This window comes from Haliotis rubra, unplaced genomic scaffold (assembly GCF_003918875.1).
Source record: "Haliotis rubra isolate DU_JTF1 unplaced genomic scaffold, ASM391887v1 Scf139, whole genome shotgun sequence".
NCBI lineage: Eukaryota > Metazoa > Mollusca > Gastropoda > Lepetellida > Haliotidae > Haliotis > Haliotis rubra.
In genome coordinates, this window is record NW_025765325.1 from 1,706,254 (window position 1) to 1,728,335 (window position 22,082).

Here is a 22,082-nt window from a genome sequence, read left to right on the forward strand (position 1 = left end):
TCTATTTTTGTTAAGGAAGAATGCGGTCAACATTGCTGGTTTTGCGAGACTAGATTCATTCCAAAGAACACATTGTGGCCACTCGAATTACGTGTGTTTTCAATAAAGTGTTTAGTTCAAACGTTCTTGTTTTATACGAGGTACTTTCACCGAATGAAGATTGTTTACGATTCAAGGAATTGCTCATTGGTAAAGTGGTGTTAAAATACTTGCCTACGGTTATTGTGTATCATCTCCAGGACGGAAAGTGTACCAGTTACCCTCACATGTGTCGAGAGGGACCAGAAGATGTGGGGAGGGTCATGCGGGTTGGGGTTGGGGATGTGGATCATCTAGCTCTTATGCGACCCGTGAAGATCCGTCTTCAGCAACCCATGCTTGCCACAAAAGGCGAATATGCTTGTCGTAAGAGGCGACTAACGGGATCGGGTGGTCAGGCTCACTGACGTGGTGGACGCATGTCATCGGTTCCCAATTGCGCAGATCGATGCTCATGCTGTTGATCACTCGATTGTCTGGTCCAGACTCGATTATTTACAGACCGCCGCCATATAGCTGGAATATTGCTGAGTGCGGCGTAAAACTAAACTCACTCACACACTTTTATGCGCTTGGGGATAATTATCATCAGTTAGCACTTCCACTTTACTAAGTATTTCTCTTGAAGGAAAAATCAAACAGTTTCCAACGTATCAAGATTGTGCTAGTTAAAAACCCGAGGGTAAATGACTGGGAACAGATTCTATCATGTATCAATCATAAGCCAAGGTGGAAGGCTGTATTCTACTCCGAGGACTTGAAATGCAGCCCACCTTCAGAACAACTGGTGCAGCTAGTCATGACTCGGAGCGGTGGGGTAGCCTCGTGGTTAAACCGTTCGCTTGCCACAGCGAAGACCCGGGATCAACTCCCTACGTGGTTACAATGTGTGAAGCTGGTGTTCCCCGCCGTGATTATGCCGGAATATTGCTAAAACCGGCGTAAAAACCATACTCACTCACTAGTCATGACTCGATAATCCGTCCGGCCCCGCGTAATAGCTTGAATATTGCTGTTTGTCCAGTAAAACAACAATCACTCACTAACTGATACAAAACCATGTCAGCATGGTTCATGAATCAGAATTGACACCTTAATTCAATATATATGCAATTAAAATATACGCATTGTTACTTTGTTGGAAAATAGAGGTCGATGTCATTACATCGTTCCTAATTGTGTCCACCAAAGCATATGGTGTTGGTCTTATTGGATTCGCCAATGCACACGTCACACATCACATAAACATCGAACAAATACATCACACATTAAAATCACACACAGACACACAGACAAGACACACTGACACATATCGTGACAACTACTTTCACTACACTGAAATGACGGCAATGGAATGACGGCCCTTCCCATACTGACCTATACGCTTGTCTCGTGAGCTGTCTCAATCGCGGAAGTGAAGTCACGACATTGCAATACACACGAACTTCAGTCATAAAAGTCATGACACCAGGTGTTCAATTTGGACAGAATTGCTCCTCAGCTGTCTTTCCTGGGTGACACGTCCCCGTGAATGACACGACTTAGATTGTGAAACTGAAGACCCTGGGTTCAATTAAAGTGTTGCTACCACTGGCAGACACGAACATCCAAAGCACTGATACTTTCTTTGTTCAAGGGATATCGATAGAAAAACGGTTCTGTGACATTTTGAAATCCAGGGTCTGCGTGACATGATTTTATCACGCTTAGTAACAGGAGTTTTTTAAAGGATATTTGCAGGTATGTTTTTTAAAATGCGCAACTTGAGAGCTTTGCGACATAGCTTAAGGCCAACCGTCGGTAAAGATGAAGCAATATATAAGACGACATTAAACAAGAAGAACCATCGTCAAAGATTCTAAGTAAACTTTCATAGAAAAAGTGAAAGGAGCAGCGCAACAGAGTTTCACAGATGCGGACTTATTATCGCTGTATGGCGCCACCTACTGGATGTCGCTGAACGTCAGTGAATTACGTAAACGCGAACGTTGCTATCACTTCACTAAAACCTTTGCACAGCAGTCGACAGAAAGCATTACTGTTTTACAAAAAACGGAAGATACAATTAATTAAACTTTATATTACGGTGTTATAAAACGTTCATGTGGTGTGTGGTTTCATGCTTACCTGGTGTAGTGTGAGACCTAGCGCTGTGTCATGGTCTCTTCTACCGTGTCTCATTTGCACAGATCAATGCGCATGATGTTAATCACTGGACTCACTGACTGACTGACTGAGTTTGGTTTTACGCCGCTTTTATCAATATTCCAGCAACATCACGGCGGGGGACACCAGAAATGGGCTTCACACATTGTGCCCATGTGGGGATTCGAACCCGGGTCTTCGGCGTGACGAGCCAACGCTTTAACCATTAGGCTACCCCACCGCCCCCAATCACTGGATTCTCTGCTCCAATTTACAAACATCATATAACTGGAATATTGCAGTGGTTCGGTAACGGTAAACGACACGCAAACAAATGTAGAATTTTACATTCGCGAGGTTCAGGCGTTTTCACTTCAACACGATGTCCGCCGTGATGTTGCTGGAATATTGCTAAAAGCGGCGTAAAACCAAACTCAGTCAGTCAGTCAACACGATGTAAGAAGATGGAGTGTACTTAAAACTTAGACACAACCAAGTGTAGAAACTGCTTTCCGTTCGCAAAATCCTGCCGAGATCTAGCATCATATTTAAAAGATCACGTTGTACCCATGTGAGGAATCGATCCGCTTTAACCACTACGGCTATATTTGGGATTACACTTTGTAAGAAAAGTACAGTTTCTAGTACTTTTGTTGAGTCGAGTCCCTCCCGGAATTCGAATTTGAATCAGGGTCATCGCACAAAGTCAGCCCTCTAACCCACTCTGCCACTGGGGCTTCCACAAAAATCGTCAATTGTTTCGCAAGTTTTACAAGTTTTCCTGCCAAGAGTACTTCGCGTGGATATTGAAACAGATGATGCCGCCTTCATCACTGATGCCATTGGTTGACCTAACGCTTCTTTCAATGTTGCATTATGTGGCACGTGAAACTGGGATTAATGTCGTAGGAGATATGTCATCTTATACATGACTGTTGCCAGTAGTGACATATCGACCCACGAAGAGTCCAGAAATCTATACGCAGAAGCATTCAGTGTGAAACCAACAATAAACCAGAAATGTTACGCAATTAACAGTTGTATTTTAAAAAATAGGTTTATGAATCAACACAATGTGCATTGTTTTTAAAATGGCTATGTTTACAAATCAAGACAAATCTAGCTGCAATGAAAGAACAATGACAACACACAACAGTGTATCATAACAATACGTACAAGCAGTATAATAATTATTATAGCTTCAATATAGATACAATATAGGCACTAACGGATCGGGTGGTCAGGCCCGCTACCTTGGTTGACTCATGACATGGTATCATTGATACGTAGGTGGATGCTCGTGATATGTCTTGGATTGTCTTGTTCGGGCTCCATTATTTACAGACCGCCGCCGGAGAGCGGAAGGTCGCGGGTTTGATCCCCGATCGAATCATACCAAAAAGACGTTAAACTATGGTACTTGTTGGTGCCTGCCTGGCGCTCGGCATTAATGGGGACAACAAGGACTGGTCGGCTCGGAGTCAGTATAATGTGTCTGAGTGGGTAATCATGCTTCACTGCGGCATAGTATCTCAGTGGGCTAGCACTATAAAACCAGCTTAAGTCTGGGCTAGTACAAGCAGCCGCACATACCCATACACATGCATGCACGTCGTCATATGAGCGAAATATTCTCAAGCACGACGTTAAACCCAATTTCACCTCACCTCACACACCGCCGCCATATAGCTGGAATATTGCTGAGTGAGCGTGCAACAACAAACAGCCAAAGCTAACAATGTAAATAGACTACTAAAAGTCAAAGATGACACACCGTGTTCACCTGAAAGGTCAACACGTAAAGCGCGCGCACGCACACACGCACACACACACACACACATCACTCCCACTCGACCTTTGAAAATCCTGATTTAGAATTGGCCTTCAGCATCTTATATTTGTTGGTATTGGCGACTATATAACTTGGTTTGGTCATGTGATGATCATGATGTGAATCAGGTCAAGGAACGAAAAAGGTCAAGGACGTTCAAAAACCAACAAACTAGTACACGATCGAATCTGGACCATGCAAACCAGTGATAAACCCATGAGTCACGACTGTGGTCACTGTCGTCATCACGATGACATGACTGCAAATATACTGGAATAATCGATACTGCCAATATACTGTGTAGAAGCAAGTGACGGATCAAGTACTTAATCAAGCAGGACAATGGCGTCTTGAACGGAATGATGTAATGTTTTCCAAACAACCAAACGCCAGTTTTTAAGAATGCAGAGAACGGTCAAATAAAAGGAATTCCTGTTCGTAAAACAAGTCCGAAGCAGTGGATGAGTGAGTGAGTTTACTTTTACGCCACCTTTAGCATAATTCTAGCAATATCACGGCGGGGACATTTTACCCATGTAGGGAATCGTCTTCTCCGTGGCGAGAGAACGCGTTTATTAACCACAACGGCTATATTTGGGATTACTCTTGTGTAAAGTGCAGATTCCATTACTTATGTTGGGTTTGAGTCCCATCCGAGATTCGGACCCACACTCTCAAAGTCAGCCCTCTAAGTCACTTAACTACCCCGGCTTCTACAAACACGGATGTCAGACAACTGGTAGTCTAGCCCTATGTCACCGACATGAGTGGGATGATACAATACCGGCTTGCTCGAACCAATATAATGAATGCCGGGAAAGGTTTGGTAGACGGGTAATTTGTCCGGCAGTAAAACATACAAGAAATGTTCGACCAGAAATTAGTACTAAATCAAGATAAATGCACCGTCAAGGTTAATACAAATGCTAGTCCGCTGGGACCAAAATTGCGTATGTCTGACTGTGGTATACTGCGGAACGTTGGAAACGGTTTGGAAGACAGGTAATTTGTCCAGCAGTAAACGTTACAAAAATATTCTGCCACAAATTGGTAATAAGTTAAGATTAATGCACCGTCAAGGTTAACATGTGGCAAGAAATGTCTGTAGCACTCTGTAGACTGGGGCATCAATGTCATACCACGGCATGGCATCATGGGCTACCGCTGTAAACGCGACATACTATATGAGTAATGTCTTTGTAAACAATGGTGTAATTGTATTCGTTCTTGACAATGTGTTTGAACAATAATCAGTTGTCAGTAGTGTTTTATTATCTACTGTAAGTAGTTCCGTGAAAGTTACCATAATCTAACGCTTTTGGAGTCATCTGTCATCGGGATTAAGATTTAAACTTATCCATCTGACTTGTCTAGAAGTTGTATTGTATATGCTATTTATATACTACAGAAGAGGGCAAGCGCATGTCCCTCAAATCACAGAATGATAGTGAGTGTGAGTGAGTTTAGTTTTACGCCGCACCCAGCAATATTCCAGCTATATTGCGACGGACTGTAAATAATTGAGTCTTGGCCAGACAACCCAGTGATCAGCATCATCGATCTACGCAATTGGGATACGATGACATGTGTCGACTGAGTCAGCGAGTCTGACCGCCTGATCCGTTAGTGCCTCTGACGACAACCTCGGTTGCTGAAGACCAATTCTAAACCGGGTCTTAGAGTCTCATCATTTACTACAGCTGAACGGATGTGGCATTACATTAAATAAGATCTACTCAAATCACGCCGCCCTTGCAATCCAAACTGTCATCTAGATGTTCAATAAAATGTACTCAGTTAACCCAGAGTCTTTAAAAAGTACACACTTCTGGGCAATTCAGAGAGATAATATTTCACTGTGGTTATCGATATAGTGACAGGGTAGAAAGGGCGCGGAGGTACGTCACGTTCACTGATGAATTATTGAATTAACTCAGTGAATGAACAAATTCTAAATGTTGTACTTGGCGAAGATCGATTAAGGGTTGCAGTTTGTTCTCTTGTAAGGCTGGGGAAGGAGACCACCTACAAGAACGTCAATGCCAGTGCGAGTACCACCAGGGTACAGTCAGATCCATTGTCTTTATGAATAGGACTGTGTCGGGAACAATCGATAGATAAAACAAAAAGGATGAGAGTGCTGCAGACCTTTCCTCCAACATGTGAACTGAATAGACAGTGCATTAATCTTGATTTAGTACTTAATTCTAGTCAAATATTCTTTGTAAATGTAAAGGTTAATTGCTTGACAAATTACCTCTCTTCCAAACTTTTCCCAAGTTCTTGTAAATGCGTTATAGAAAATACTAAATTTTCAAATATTTAAAATATGATAGTCCACTGGCAAGCATGGGCACTGAAACGTCTCGAGTGTGTCTGGAGAATTGTCACATGTTGTGAAGAGGTGGTGTCTTTCTTGTAGACATGTAAAGTTTGCAACCTTCATTGTACTGTTGTTTAGGCTGTAGTTGTTATTCATATTTTTTCTTTTCTTTTCAGAAACATGACGCAAGAATAATTTTTGCAAGCTTTTATGAAGAAACTATTTTCAATGTGTTTTGTGAGGTAAGCTGCAATTTTTGATGCTACAACCATTTTTGAGTATATCCTAAATCTACGTAGGCGTGACAAATTTTCCTTAATGTCTCTGAATTATTGTACGTGACAGTTATATCATTTACCTGAAATATTGTACGTGGCAGTTATATCATTTGCCTGAAATATTGTACGTGACATTTAGATCATTTACCTTAAATATTGTACGTGACAGTTATATCATTTACCTGAAATATTGTACGTGACATTAATATCATTTACCTGAAATATTGTACGTGACAGTTATATCATTTACCTGAAATATTGTACGTGACAGTTATATCATTTACCTGAAATATTGTGACGACACAATCCAACAATTTTGCAAATATGTCTGAAACATTGTACATGGCAATTATATCATTTTCTCAATATACCTGAAATTACTGTCAGTGACGTATGACGTTTCTCTCCAGTGGACAGCATGAATTGTTCACTGGGCATGCTCTCAGATAGAAGTAGAGTATGCAGACAGTGAACGAGCATATGAAATAGAAAACCCATTTTGACTTTTTCGTGCTGTTTTTTTCTGAACAATTTAAGATACATAGTTGGAAATAATTATTCAAGATATGTAGTTCATCAGTCACGATAAATTCTTGAAAAATCAGAGAACTGGGTTGAAAAATCCAATTCTTACATCTAACATTCACGTAATTAAGCTGATGAATAAAGATACTATGTAAACAAGGGAACAACAAGTGAACATTTCCCACAAATGCCCCCGAACGGAACCCCCAACTTTATCTGAACACCAGTACTTAACACATTTTTAGTTTATATTTGTTATTTATGTGTACCTTACAGTTAACTTTCACATGAATGGTGATTTTGCTAACAGGGACTTCACACTTAACGTGAGGGTCACCGAAATTTCGGTCTGCTAAATATATTATTGATAATTTTCTGCCTTGGTCAAGGAGTGGCCACTTGCCCAGGACAGGAAGGGTTCCAATGTTCAGCCAGTGGGGACGAGTTATGACATTAGGTATATGAGCAGGTTGAGAGTTAAATAAGTTCAGCTGAACCGAAAAATATATACAGGTATTTCCAAGATTCCCCAAAAAAACTTTCCACGATACGTCTTCACAGTACACACATGTTGAATTAAACAATTACATTGCATTACACGTTAGACACATCCATAGAGAGTGTTCAACAAATTTGAAAGACAATGATGATAAGACATTTTATTGAATTTCAAAACATGAAACGTGAAAATCGAAACTCTAGCAAAAAATTAGAAAATCAGAACCGAACATTGCTGTAGGCAAAGAATTTGAAAACAATCCAACTTAACTGTTTCAAGTTATTGATCTAACAACAAGTGTCCTCTGTATTATAACTTTGTTTAGGTAGGGGTATAAAACAATTATTATTTTAAAGTACATCACGGACGTTAATCATCCATGATACTTAATTGAGGATTTAAGATCATAGTTTCAAAATCAATAGACTAGGTTGATAGTTCAGGTTCTAAACCTAATCATCAAAGGTTTTAGTGCAAAATTCAAGGCGTTGTATGAAAAATTGAACTTCAAAAGGCTTCCCTTGCTGCTTTCAGCTTTCAAATTGGACACATGAAGACTCGAATATTCACGTTTGAATAAATACGTGTGGTGCCCTATATCACAAAGCTACTTGTATCTCGATAATATTTCAAACGATCCCAAAGCTACTCGTATCTCGATAATATAGTTTCAATCTATACAACTCGCTGCAAATTGTTACAAGTTTATCATATTTCCTGCTGTGTCTTTAAAACAGACACCTCAAACATTTATTTTACATCATACAACTAATTCCAATACATGAACGCATAAACACGTCTTAAACATAACCAATTGCACAAACGAAGGTATCCTGTTCTTAAGTGCTCCTAAAGCACTTAAGAACATTCTGGCAGAAACACAAAATGGACAACAGTTTCCACTAACTCGTTCTATTTTAGGATCAGTCATTAGGGACATCCGCGATGCATGAACCCTGTACTGATTACCTTTAATTTGCCCTCCGTTCCATTTCAGATATACAAGCAAGGGTTATATGGGCCGAAATACGTGTGGTTTATTTTAGGCTGGTTCGATGACAGATGGTGGGAAAAGGCTTACGATACTTCCGGATGTACCAAGCTGCAATTACTGAAGGCCATCAATGGTCACTTCCGGGTTGGGGAGACGTTCATTCTACGCTCAAAAGCCACGGATGCTGCTCGCATTAGCGGTTTCGAGTTCCTGGAATCATTTCGGATACGCAACGCCAATCGGTCGGATCACGGTCAGAAGACGGCAGCTCAGGCGTATGACTCGGTCTGGGCTCTCGCTCTCGCGTTAGACATGGCAGAAAAGAGACTCGTGCAAAGGGGTAATTTTGTCAGCTCATTTGGCTGAAGATTGACCAGCCTTTCATATATCTTGTCAAGTGCCTTTCAGGAGACTATAACGTTGAGGCACATTTCTGACACTGATTTTCTTTAGTAAATATATACAAAATTACTTTTTATTGATTTCTTTTCACAATCAGTTTTAGTGTTTCAAGATAATGGTTTCGGCGACTATCAGTCTATGGGAGAGTGATATCTGCCCGAAATATTGTCACCTAGAGGTTTGTTGTTTAAGGCTTGCTCAAAAGTATAACAGCTATATCATGGGGGTCTTTAAGTCCCGAAGTATCGCCTAACAAAGCCTGTTGGTTAAAGCGTCCGCTCGTCACGTCAAAGACCCAGGTTCGATTCCCCACATGGGTGCAATGTGTGAAGCCAATTTCTGGTGTCCACTGCTGGAATATTGCTTAAAGCTGCGTAAACTGACTTACTCACTCGAGAGACTTCTTGACCACCATTCGGGTCATTATGATACAGCATGCGTAAATTGATTTATACAGGCGGATGTCATGAATGTGGAGGAGAAAATAATTTGATTGCTGTAGCATAAATGGTTACTGGCCAGTTGGAAATATTTATAGGAGAGTTCCTCAATCTTATCATTTGGTTTAGTTTCCATTGATCACGGACATACAGTAAAATACCTTTATAACGAACTCCAAGGGACCACTGAAATTAGTTCGTTATATCCGTAGTTCGCTATTCACGAAATTCCATTGAAAGAACAATAAAGACATACTGTACAGTACGATACACTCCTACTCAGTTTATTCATTCATTTATACGACAGTTACATTCGTTTCACTACAAAGTCTGTGATCTTACTTTGTCCACGCTTGGCCGACTGCATACGTGCTACAGCCTCATCCAATCGGCAAGTGAATCAAACGAAGACATATCAGTTGTCTTCTGCGAAACTAGAAAGTTCTTCAATGTTTGAAGCGCCATATTGGCATCAGCAAACGAAGGAGGGGCCTGGTCTGTTTCATCACTGTTCATGCCATGTCATGTTTTCGAGGTAACCAGGCAGCTGAGAAGTTAACCAATCACTGACGAGGTCAGGGTTGACTGATGAACTTTAATCGTGTAATCATTTAGCAATGATACCTCGCCACTCGCCTGGATTATTTTCATAACCGGCAAGTGTTGCATCCCACCATTGACATCTAACTTATAGGTCAGATTTCAAAGTGAGCACCGCTAATTAACACTGATTGAGTTTGCTCAGTTCGTTATTCACACCGTTAATTAATGTTCACTGAGATGTCCGGGGACTGCTAATCAGTTCGCTATACACTGATTTCAAAGTGAGCACCGCTAATTGGCAGTGACACCGATTGAGTTCGCTCAGTTCGTTATTCACACCGTTAATTAGTGTTAACTGGGACTCCCGGGGATTGCAAATCAGTTCGCCATAGCCATTAAGTTCGTTATAGAGAATTCGTTATTCACGACTTTTTATATGATAATATACAGAGGTTTATTCGGGACTTCTAAAACAGTTCGCTATAGCCGTCAGTTCGTTATATCCGTGTTCGTTATAAAAGTATTCTACTGTATCTACAAGTATCCCGCTATATAGAAACACAGGGGCGGTGGGATGGCCTAGTGGATAAAGCGTTCGCTTGTCACGCCGAACACCCGGGTTCCATTCCCCACATGGGTACAATGTGTGAAGCCCATTTCCGTTGTCCCCAGCCGAGATATTGCTAAAAGCGGCGTAAAAACCAAATCACTCACTGAACAGTAAAACAACTGATTACACAAAAAGACGCATTTTAACCACAACGTTTTGAAACAGACATACTGCGTTATAAAAAGGGATTATCCTTTTGTTCGCTATGGCATGGGTGGCTGGGTTTTTTAAATGAGACGCTTATATTCAAAATGAACATTCTGTTGGTAGTGTTACAAGGAAATTGGTTTATTTTGTGAAAAATACTCAAAAGCAATGTATGTGATCTAACGTGGTAGTGTTCGACATATTTTTGAACTAACTCTTCTCTCTTTCATTAACAGGAGCCAGCCTTGGCTCCTTCACGTATGACAACTGGCTCACTGGTCGGACTATCTACGAAAGCTTCAGGAATCTGTCATTTGGAGGCCTTAAAGGAAAGATCCGTTTCGATGAAAGTGGGGACTTGGTAACGCTGTTGAAAGTTGATCAAATGATAGGTATTGTGGACCTTTGATTGCTGTTACTGTCAAATATGTCTCGGGGATCTCACCCAGTGTCCGTTGTAAATTTGTCAAATGAGTTTGCATTTATGAAACCAGAAATAGAAGCCTATCATATGTCAAAGACGTCAGTTTATCAGCACTCGGAGGAAGATGCAACGTCACAAAGATCTTATATCTATCTGCAGTAAAGAGTATAGGACACTTATGTAAAAGTCTGCAATGGTAAAACATCTTTGAATGTGGAAAGCAACAGTATTCGCCAGAGACTACATGTATATACAGTAAATTTGAATAACCTTTCAGATGGAGTTATGCACATGACGGCTGTCTACTACCCTGACAGAGACAAGATGATGATCATTGAGAAGCCTTACTTTGGGCATAAAGGTCAGTGCTCATCAGGAACATGCCCGAGCTCAAAAATAGGTGTCGTGATAACCATCGCCTTGTGGTACATCTCGAATCTGGAAAATACACTTCTGTCAAAATAGACATGGTATTTCGTAAATTGTCTTGAGTGGGAGTACAGGTCATTAACTTGCATGTCTATCTGCCCTGAATGTGAATGCGTCTATTTATTCGATACATCTATTGGGATATTGCATGCGACTTCTGAAGGAATAGTCGCCGAGAACACACTGTCCGGGTTGAGGACATGAATCAAATGTTCCTAAATGAAAGCTTGTTTTGTTTGTTTATTGTTTAACCCCGCAATGTTCCAGTTATGTGACTCCATTCTGTACCTAATCGATCCTGGACCATACACTGACTGACACCATGAACATCAGTCACAATTGGCATGCATTAAACAGTCGGCGAGCCTGACCATCCGATCACGTTAGTCGCCTCTTACATGGGTTGTTGAAGGCCAATTCTTATCTGGATCTTCACAGGTAGATAAATGAAAGCGATAGAAGAGTTTCCATATTTACAAGAACTCTCAGTCAAAGGTATTGTCCACTCTGTTCTATTTGTACCCGGGTATTTCAGTATATTAACGACGATTAAATAGCAGTGATGTGGGGGGTTCACGAACACATAAGTGTGTGAGTTATCACGAAAACATAAACATACCCTTCCCCACTGGTGCAACCAGTCACAAACGCGTGCAAGAGTAAGACAACTGTTCACCTGAAAAAGCCACAAGAACACGTATATAACTAGCCTGAGTGACAACGGCTTCATGGAGGCGGACGGAGAAGAATGGTTGTGGTCTTATTAGGGGGCGTATAATGTCAGCTGTGTCATTCAGTTAAGCACGCCACGAGCAAAAATGCGTTACCTCTGGGCATATTTCATGAGGAAGTAGTGCTATTGGGTATGTTTCCTTGACAAATAATCCCTGACACTAGTCAGGAGTCTCCCACCTAAGTTTCTGTACCGTATGTTCACGTGTGAGTGTCTAATACAGCTGTCGTCAACAAAGCAACAGATGGATCTTATTATCTGCAAAACAATGTTATGTGATTGGTGTTTGAACCTTTAATGAACCTTTGTATGTTATGCAGATACAAGTCCCGACTATGTTTCCAGGTCCGTCAGTACAATACCTTTGCTTGTGGGTTGATCCAGTCTTATACATGTCTTAGACAAGGATCACTTCGTAACTGCAAGACATGCTTAGAGGTGTGAGGTCTGAATCTAAAAAAAATATCTGAAGTCTGATGCTACAAATGTATGAAGTCTGAAGCTATAAATGTGTGAAGTCTGATGCTATAAATGTGTGAAGTCTGATGCTATAAATGTGTGAAGTCTGATGCTATAGATGTGTGAAGTCTGATGCTATAAATGTGTGAAGTCTGATGCTATAGATGTGTGAAGTCTGATGCTATAGATGTGTGAAGTCTGATGCTATAAATATGTGTGAAGTCTGATGCTATAGATGTGTGAAGTCTGATGCTATAGATGTGTGAAGTCTGATGCTATAAATGTGTGAAGTCTGATGCTATAAATGTTTGAAGTCTGATGCTATAAATGTGTGAAGTCGGATGCTATAAATGTGTGAAATTTGGTGCCATAACGGAGGCGACTAACGGATCGGTCAGGCTCACTGACGTGGTCGACATATGTCATCCTGTCCCAGCTGTGTAGATATATGCTCACGATGCTGATTACTGGGTCGTCGTGTTCAGATTCGATCATTTTCAGATCCTCGCCATTTTGCTGGAATTTGCTGAGTGCGGCGTAAAACAACAAACAGACTGTCGAAGAACATTGCCTGATCATGCCTGAGCAAATACTGTCGTCTCACTGTATCGTCTAAGAGTGTAGTTTAACATTGTCGTCTGACAGTGTACATTGTCGTCTAGCATTGTCGCCTATCAGAGTCGACTAAGAGTGTAGTTTAACATTGTCGTCTAGCATTGTCGCCTATCAGTGTCGTATAAGAGTGTAGTTTAACAGTGTCGTCTAGCATTGTCGCCTATCAGTGTCGTATAAGAGTGTAGTTTAACAGTGTCGTCTAGCATTGTCGCCTATCAGTGTCGTATAAGAGTGTAGCTTAACAGTGTCGTCTAGCATTGTCGCCTATCAGTGTCGTATAATAGTGTAGTTTAACAGTGTCGTCTAGCATTGTCGCCTATCAGTGTCGTCTAAGAGTGTAGTTTAACAGTGTCGTCTAGCATTGTCGTCTATCAGTGTCGTCTAAGAGTGTAGTTTAACAGTGTCGTCTAAGAGTGTAGTTTAACAGTGCCGTCTAGCATTGTCGTCTATAGCATCGTCAGCATCGTCTAAGAGCATTGTCGTCTATCATTGTCGTCTATCAGTGTCGTCTAATAGTGTAGTTTAACAGTGTCATCTGACAGTGTCGTCTAGCATTGTCGCCTATCAGAGTCGACTAAGAGTGTAGTTTAATAGTGTGAATTGACAGTATCGTCTAACAATGTCCTATTCCGCCAGGTAGGTACTTCCCCCGAGACAGCACCCTCCTCATCCTCTCGCCTGAGTTCATCAGTATGGACCTCTACATCTCCCTGTCCGTCCTCGCCTCTGCCGGCATCGTCCTCGTCATCTGCTGCCTCATCTTCAACATCAGATATCGGGAAGCCAGGTAGATATACATTATACAAGCGACTCCTTGCTGCCGAGGAGAATCTTTGATTAGAATTGGCCCCAGTAACATCTGCTGGCGACTGATTGAAACGGGTAGTCAGACTCGGTTGCTGGTATGCAGCTCTTAATAGTATTCAATGAAAAGGAAACGTCTTGTAGAAAATGCATACATGTACGCACTGGATGGTTAGCATACGTGACATTTTTTATGGTCTCTTTGAGAAATTTTTTTTTGTTCATGCCCATTAACTAGTTCATTCATGCCTATTGTTCCGTCCTTTAGTTATTATTAGGTAATATTAGGAAAAACCGACACGCAATGATGGATTACCATCACATCGTGATGTGCAAGGGCTAGTAACTTCGAAAACCTAATAGCATGGGACGTAATCCACTATGACTGAAGACAGTTCTCCAGTCTTTTATTAACCACGTGGTCCTGTGTTAAGTGCACAGATCAGCTTGACCTCTCGGACTTAGCCTTAGACGTAATCTCGGCCCTACCACACAGTGAAGCATTTGTGGTGTCTCCTTGGGCATGTGACTTTGTTCGACTTTGTTTCGCTGTATACTCCCCATCGAAATGAGAATGAAAATTCAGTGCAATTGAATAATGTCAGTGTTGTACAAGAACATATTACTCACCCGTTGAAGATATAACTATTTAGCAAATTTACAATGTTATTACATATTGTGCAAAAACATCGCGTGCTGTCGGAACTATTTGCACACGGTCACATGACCATGTATACGCGTGACCCAGTTGTGCAGGCGTAATGCACTTGTTGAATTTCAACTGTTTCAACTGTTCTTTGCTCGGATGAGTGCAATAGCATTTCTATAACAAAATATGTTGTTGAAGTCATTTGGTCCTTTTTCATACCAGCTTGCTTATATAAAACAAAAATCAAATTGAATAGAATAATGATGATAATCATCAATAAAATGTATTCGAACGCCTGACCCCCGTTATGGCGTCGTAATGCACTCGTTCTGTAGGTTAGCTTCTGAGATATTATTTTCCTAATTTAATGTTGGGTGAGCAATAAATAGAATACTATACGATGTCCCGTGTAATACAATATTTATGAAACTGGTGAATGGTATTGGTATTTTACTCGCTTTTTATTATCATCGGATATCACGCATCTGCTCACCCTGCAATAGCAATAGAAGAGACTGTACATAGTGGTACTGTTCACATTCTAACGCTTGGCAATGTAGTTGTCGTTGTGTACGTCCGGGGAGCTGAGAATGAAAATCCAGTGCAAACCAGTCCGCGGAATAATGTCAGTGTAGTACAAGAACTCCTATTGTTATCATAAAAACAGGAGTACAAAATAACTTTTCTTAAAGGACGGGCACAAATACATGCAACGTTGTTAGTTTGCATCAAATTTAAGAAAACATTACACCTTGTGTATTTTCCTCCTCATTGTAAATAAGGTTCCAATACAAAGAACGTGTTCCAGTAAGTAAAATAAATGAACTAGTATCAGTTTACTTTCAATGAGAAACGAAAACGGTTCTGGAGGCAAATTTCCATTTAAAGAGACATCTTCGACCCTGAAGACAGTGGAAGAAGGCATATTGAACAAAAGACATTCTGTATCGAAGCTTCCCTTTAGTGCGATAGCACGTTAGCTCCACTGTAAGACTGCAAGAGGAGAGGTTGGCGTGACGCGGTAAGCGATATTGTAAGATAAATAGCGAGCTACAAGTATGGGGTTCATCACAAAACGAATCAAGAGGATTATATATTTTTTATTTTTTGCCCGTGCTCCAGATGATACACAATGCAATCCACACGTTTTCTACTGAAACACAATTCTAGGGTAATTAGGTTTTGTGTAACAGCATATATCCACGTTGTGCTTAATATTACGGAGGAAAACGACATCAGTCCCTAGCATTGGATTTACATCTCCAGTGCGCCACATCCATGGTCTTAATATTAAGTTCTCGGGCAATCTATCAGCTCAACATCTTTATCCTTGATACTCTTTATGGTCCTGCGGGCGCTCGGGGAGGTATTATACACGGGAAGAGAAATTGGTTTGTCAGACAATGTTTTTATTGCATTCACTGCCACGTGATTGTGATTAAATACATTTAAACGGGCTTTGCAAAATAAAAAGTCACCATTAAATAATCACATGAAGTTAACAATGAAGACAAAATGGCAATTCCTTAACATCCAAGGAAGTTTAAATGAGCACTACCCAACTATATCTTAGGGGCTTAAGGGACTGGCAGCGTTTTTCCTGACCTGTCTTTAATGTTACATTCTGTAGATGAGCGTATTATTGTTTTTGTCCATTGACTCTCAGCTTAACTCTCAAGGATTGGGAAGAAACAGCGACGTTCGTGTCGCTAACTCAGGAAACCGATGTTGCGTGATTCTCAAGACACTCTACATCCAATAACAGTTTGAGAGACAAGCTATTGATGGGGGAGGAAATTAAATCTCATTCCCCCTCCTCGCAAAACGTTTGTCCTAATAGACACGACGCTGGTGGAAGTGGCGCATCTACGTGACATACACATTGGCAGGGCGGATGGAAGCAGTTACCATGAAGAGTATAGCTCCGTATTTGTGCTTTAGGCCGATTAATGATTAATAAAGTAAACTAGATTCAAAGAACACTGATATCATCGATCGCATCAACTCAGAGATGTTTAGAAGCGATACCGACGTTCATTCAAACCCACCCACACAGAATTAGTCTTATCATCTCCATTTACTTGAAACATTCCTTTTATCTGTAAAATCCGATTTTTAGAGGCTCGCTAAACTTCAGCTAAACTATGGGGCAAAAGAAGGAATACCAGTGCTACACCGGTTTAGAATTGATATTCAGCAACCCATGCTTGTCATGAGTCGACTAATATTAATTACCGGGTGGTGATCAGACTCGCTAACTTGGTTGGCACGTGTCATCGTATACTAATGCTCATGAAGTCAGCCATTGGATTGTCTCCTCCAAACATACAGGCCACGGTCATATGGCTGGAATATTGCAGAGTTCTACAGTAAACAACATGCAACACTATTTAATACCCTCGAGGCCCAGGAGCTTTCACTTCACCCCGCATAGGAAATATATCATTGTGTGGTTCCATGCTGGTTTGTAATCTGGAACTTTGATATTCTATTTATTCTACTGTCTTTTGTTGTCCTTTTGTGCATGCGACTTCATTCAAATCACGCATCTTCCCAACCTGCAATAACAATAGTAGTAAGTGAGTGAGTTTAGTTTTACACCGCACTTATTCTAGCTATATGGTGGGGTCTGTAAATAATCGGGTCTGGACCAGATATTCCAGGGATCAACAGCATGAACATCGATCTACGCAATTGGGATACGATGACATGTGTCAACCCAGTCAGCGAACCAGATCACCCTATCCCGTTAGGCGCCTCTTACGACAAGAATGGGTTGCTGAAGATCAATTTTAACCCGGATCTTCACGGGTCAATAACAACTGAGTGAGTGAGTTTAGTTTTACGCCACACTCAGCAATATTCCAGCTTTATGGCGGCGGTCTGTAAATAACCAAGTCCTGACCAGACAACCCAGTGATCAACAGCATCAATAACAATAGAAGAGACTGTAGTGGTACTGTTCACATTCTAACGCTTGGCAATGCAGTTTTCGTTGTGTACGTACCAGAGAGCTCAGAATGAAAATCCAGTGCAAACCAATCCGCGGAAAAATGTAAGTGTAGTACAAGAACTCCTGTTGTTATCATAAAAAAAGGAGTACAAAAACAAGTTTTGTTAAAGGACAGGCACAAATATGTGCAACGTTGTCAGTGTGAATCAAATTGATGAAAACATTAAACCTTGTGTATTTTCCTCCCAGTGTAGAGAACCTCACCCACATGTCTTCTGATATCAATTATATCAACACGAGTTGATAAAGTTACAAATATCCGAAGCATGTCGAGGATATTTTAACTTATATCAACGAGTATTGATATATTTGATATCAGAAGACACGTGGGTGAGATTATATATATCATCCAAAATCACTCTTCATTAGTATTCAACGAAAAATGTACATCTCTGAATAGGGTACTGTCATTAGACTTGCGGTGCAGCAACGTCATAACATTGTGACGTCATCAAGTTCATGATGTCATAGCATTGTCAGGGCTATGTACAAAATCTACTGTCAAAACGATAACTCCTAGGAGATGTCGTTAGATCTCACACAAGCAATATCTCCTGTGGAACACAGTTTTGAGTGATAAATAAGGTTACAACACAAAGAACGTGTTCCAAGAAGTAAAATAGATGAACTAGTATCAGTTTACTTTCAATGAGAACGAAAATGATTTTTGGAGGTAATGTTCCATTTAAAGAGACATCTTCGACCCTGGAGACAGTGGAAGAAGGCACTTTGAACAAGAGACATTCTGTATTGAAGCGACCCTTAGTGCGATAGCACATTAGCTCCACTGTAAGACTGCAGGAGGAGAGGTTGGCGTGACGCGGTAAGCGATATATACTAAGCAGCAAACGAAACGTCACTTTGGAATTTTCCTTGGCAGAAACGGATAACTGTAAACTCATTTAATGTTTTGATTGTATATTTTTGACAACATCTCCAACTTTACCCGAGCAAAGACATTCCTTTCCAAACTCAGAATGGAATAAACGAAATGGTCTCAAAAACGCAACCCGATCTCGGAGATGGTACGGTGTTCTCCATGTTTTTCATGCAACTCATGCTGCACGTGCTCTTCACAAGGACCAGCCCTATAAAATGCACCCCCAAACCTGGCTGAAACATTCCACATTACAACGTCAGCAGGATGGCGCGACTCACGACAGCTCAGAGGAACCAGGCGCTAGGAAGACTTGAAGCTGGCCACACTGCACAAGCCGTTGCCAATCACTTCCAGGTCAACGTTCGGACCATCTACAGGCCGCATCAACGTTTCCGGGCCACAAACACCACAAATGATCGCCCCCATACTGGCAGACCAAGGGTGACCACAAGACGACAAGACCACCATGTTGTGCGACAGCATGTACAGAATCCCTTCATGCAGGCATACGAAACAGCACGCCAGACAGTGGGAACACACGGAAGACCAATCAGTACTGATACAGTACGCCGACGTCTAAACAGCGGGAACCTCAGTTGCCGTAGACCTTACCGTGGACCTATCCTCACCCCTCGTCATCGGCGTGAACGTCTACAGTTTGCCCTACAACACCCAAACTGGCGATACAGGCAATGGAGACTGTTCTGTTCACAGATGAGAGTCGGTACTGCGTATCAACTGCAGATTGCAGAACAAGAATATAGCGACGACGTGGTCACAGTTACTCAGACCAATGTGTTATGGAAAGAGACTCATGGGGAGGTGCAAGCATCATGGTATGGGTGGTATAGGCCTGAACCGGAGAGTGGGTCCTGGGGTGTTCCAGAACCTTGGTCCAGGGAGAGGAGGCGGCATCACAACGGTGCACTACATCGACCAAGCTCTCAGACCCCACGTCATACCACATTTCGCCGGAACAACATTTTCCAGCATGATAACGCCCGGGCCCATACTGCCAGAGCTACACGGGACTTCAAACAGCAAAACGGTGTCAACATTATGCAAGTGGCCAGCCCTTAGTCCTGATTTAAACCTAATTGAATATCTTTGGGATGAAATTCAGAGGAGACTGAATAATGTCACAGCCGATTTATTGCCCCAGGCCTTTCTCAGAGTGTGGTTCCAGGTGCCAATGGCCTTCATCAATCGATTGGTGCACTCCATGCATAGACGCTGTGCTGCAGTTATTGCCGCTCATGGTGGTCACACCAGATACTGAAGTCAATAGTCTGAATGGACTGCAATTGTTCACGTAATTGTCTTGAAATTGTGTGAGTTAATCACTGATGTGTCAATATATTGTACACAAAAAATGGTTTTGATCCGCTTATTATGTCCATTTCTGTAATGATTTGATTACAGTGCCTATGTAATTTTGAATTCGTACTGACGGTTTTTTTTGCTGCTGAGTAGTAAGATAAATAGCGAGCTACAAGTATGGGGTTCTTCACAAAACGAATCAAGAGGATTACATATTTTTTTCCCGTGCTCCAGATGATACACAAAGTAAAGAGTATAAGAAAACAAAAGTAATCCAAACGTTTTCTACTGAAACATAATTCCAAGGTAATTAGGTTTTGTGTTATAACATATATCCACGTTGTGCTAAATAGTACGGAGGAAAACGACATCATTCCGCAGCAACGGATTTGTATCTCTAGTGCGCCACATCCATGGTCTTAATTTTAAGTTCTCGGGCAATCTATCAGCTCAACATCTTTATCCTTGTTATTTTTTATGGTCTTGCGGGCGCTCGGGGAAGAAATACACGCGGAAAGAGGAACTGGTTTGACAGACATTTTTTTTAAAAACATTCACTGCCACGTGATTGTGATTAAATACATTTAAACGCGCTTTGCAAAATAAAAAGTCACCATTAAATAATCACATGAAGTTAACAATGAAGACAAATGGCAATTCCTTAACATCCAAGGAAGTTTAAATGAGCACTACCCAACTATATCTTAGGGGCTTAAGGGACTGGCAGCGTTTTTCCTGACCTGTCTTTAATGTTACATTCTGTTCATTCCTGTAGATGAGCGTATTATTATTTATGTCCATTGACTCTCAGCTTAACTCTCAAGGATTGGGAAGAAACAGCGACTTTCGTGTCGTTAACTGAGGAAACAGATGTTGCGTGATTCTCAAGACACTCTACATCGAATAACAGATTGAGAGACAAGCTGTTGATGGGGAGGAAATTAAATCTCATTCAACCCTCCTCGCAAAACGTTTGTCCTAATAGACAGGACGATGTTGAAAGTGGCGCATCTGCGTGACATACACTTTGGCAGGGTGGATGGGAACAGTTACCATGAACGTTATGTTCAGAAGTGGTTCGGCGTTCACTCGCACCCACCAACACAGAATCAGAAACATGCCTCTTATCTGTTTAATCCGATTTCTCAGAGGCTTGCTTGGCTTCAGCTAAGCAAAGGGGCAAAATAAAGTATAAGAGTGTTTGATACCGGGTTAGAATTTGTATTCAGCAACCCATGCTTGTAGTTAGAGTCGACTAATATGACCGGATTGTCAGACTCGTTAACTTGGTTGACACGTGTCACCGTATGCCAATGCAATGTCACTTAATGCAGAGGATCAGAGAACATTTACTAGTGTGGCTGTAAGGTACATTCATCTGATGTGCAGAGAAGTCACACAGCACTAAGCAGTGCAGCCAGCTTTCTGAGAGACTCTATGTCACATAACGATGTGACAGGGGTGTAAATATTACCTTTTGCAACTTGTACTTGTACTCTCCCAACTTGGAGGATAAATAAAGAATATCGTATATATATGACCGTCCAATCACACGCGAGACGACAGAACGGATTTAACCAATCAGAAAACGGCTACTTTTTAGGGTTCGGCGGGACTTACAAAATGAATTTATTCTTCCCCGGTCGCCAACACTGATCTCACAACAAATGAAAAACAGCATAAAACACAGATATATGACCTGCAGAATATACGCTTTGGGGTTTCTGTTGACATGGTTATCATGAGCTAATATTTCGCAAGCTGACATCCTTGAATACTGACAAAACGCTATTTTCAATGACTGTTTACTCACGGTTGTGGCGTGCTCCATTTGCATCACTCGGAAGCGATCGTACGGAAAATAGCATTCGGAATCGTTCGGGTACAAAACTTTTTCGAGATAAAAGTTCAAAATGCATGAGCGAATGTCAACTTTAGAGATTTTGTGAGCTGCGTTCTGATTGGTCAATTGAAAGGTTA

At 41.3% G+C, this 22,082-nt stretch overlaps 1 protein-coding gene and 1 long non-coding RNA gene across 2 annotated transcripts in view; one reads left to right on the forward strand and one right to left on the reverse strand.

The window, feature by feature from the left end:
• Positions 1-22,082, forward strand: part of LOC124268543 (gamma-aminobutyric acid type B receptor subunit 1-like) — a 108,959-nt gene that overhangs the window by 54,355 nt on the left and 32,522 nt on the right. The window contains exons 6-10 of the mRNA XM_046703537.1: positions 6,515-6,580; positions 8,638-8,974; positions 11,013-11,168; positions 11,478-11,561; positions 14,073-14,223. Coding sequence (XP_046559493.1) covers positions 6,515-6,580; positions 8,638-8,974; positions 11,013-11,168; positions 11,478-11,561; positions 14,073-14,223 — 794 coding nt within the window. The remainder of the gene's footprint in view (positions 1-6,514; positions 6,581-8,637; positions 8,975-11,012; positions 11,169-11,477; positions 11,562-14,072; positions 14,224-22,082) is intronic.
• LOC124268544 lies at positions 363-21,762 on the reverse strand. Its single transcript, XR_006896307.1, has 3 exons — positions 21,644-21,762; positions 11,785-11,786; positions 363-377 (listed from the first exon to the last, which is right to left on the reverse strand). It is a non-coding gene; the product is annotated as an uncharacterized LOC124268544 (long non-coding RNA).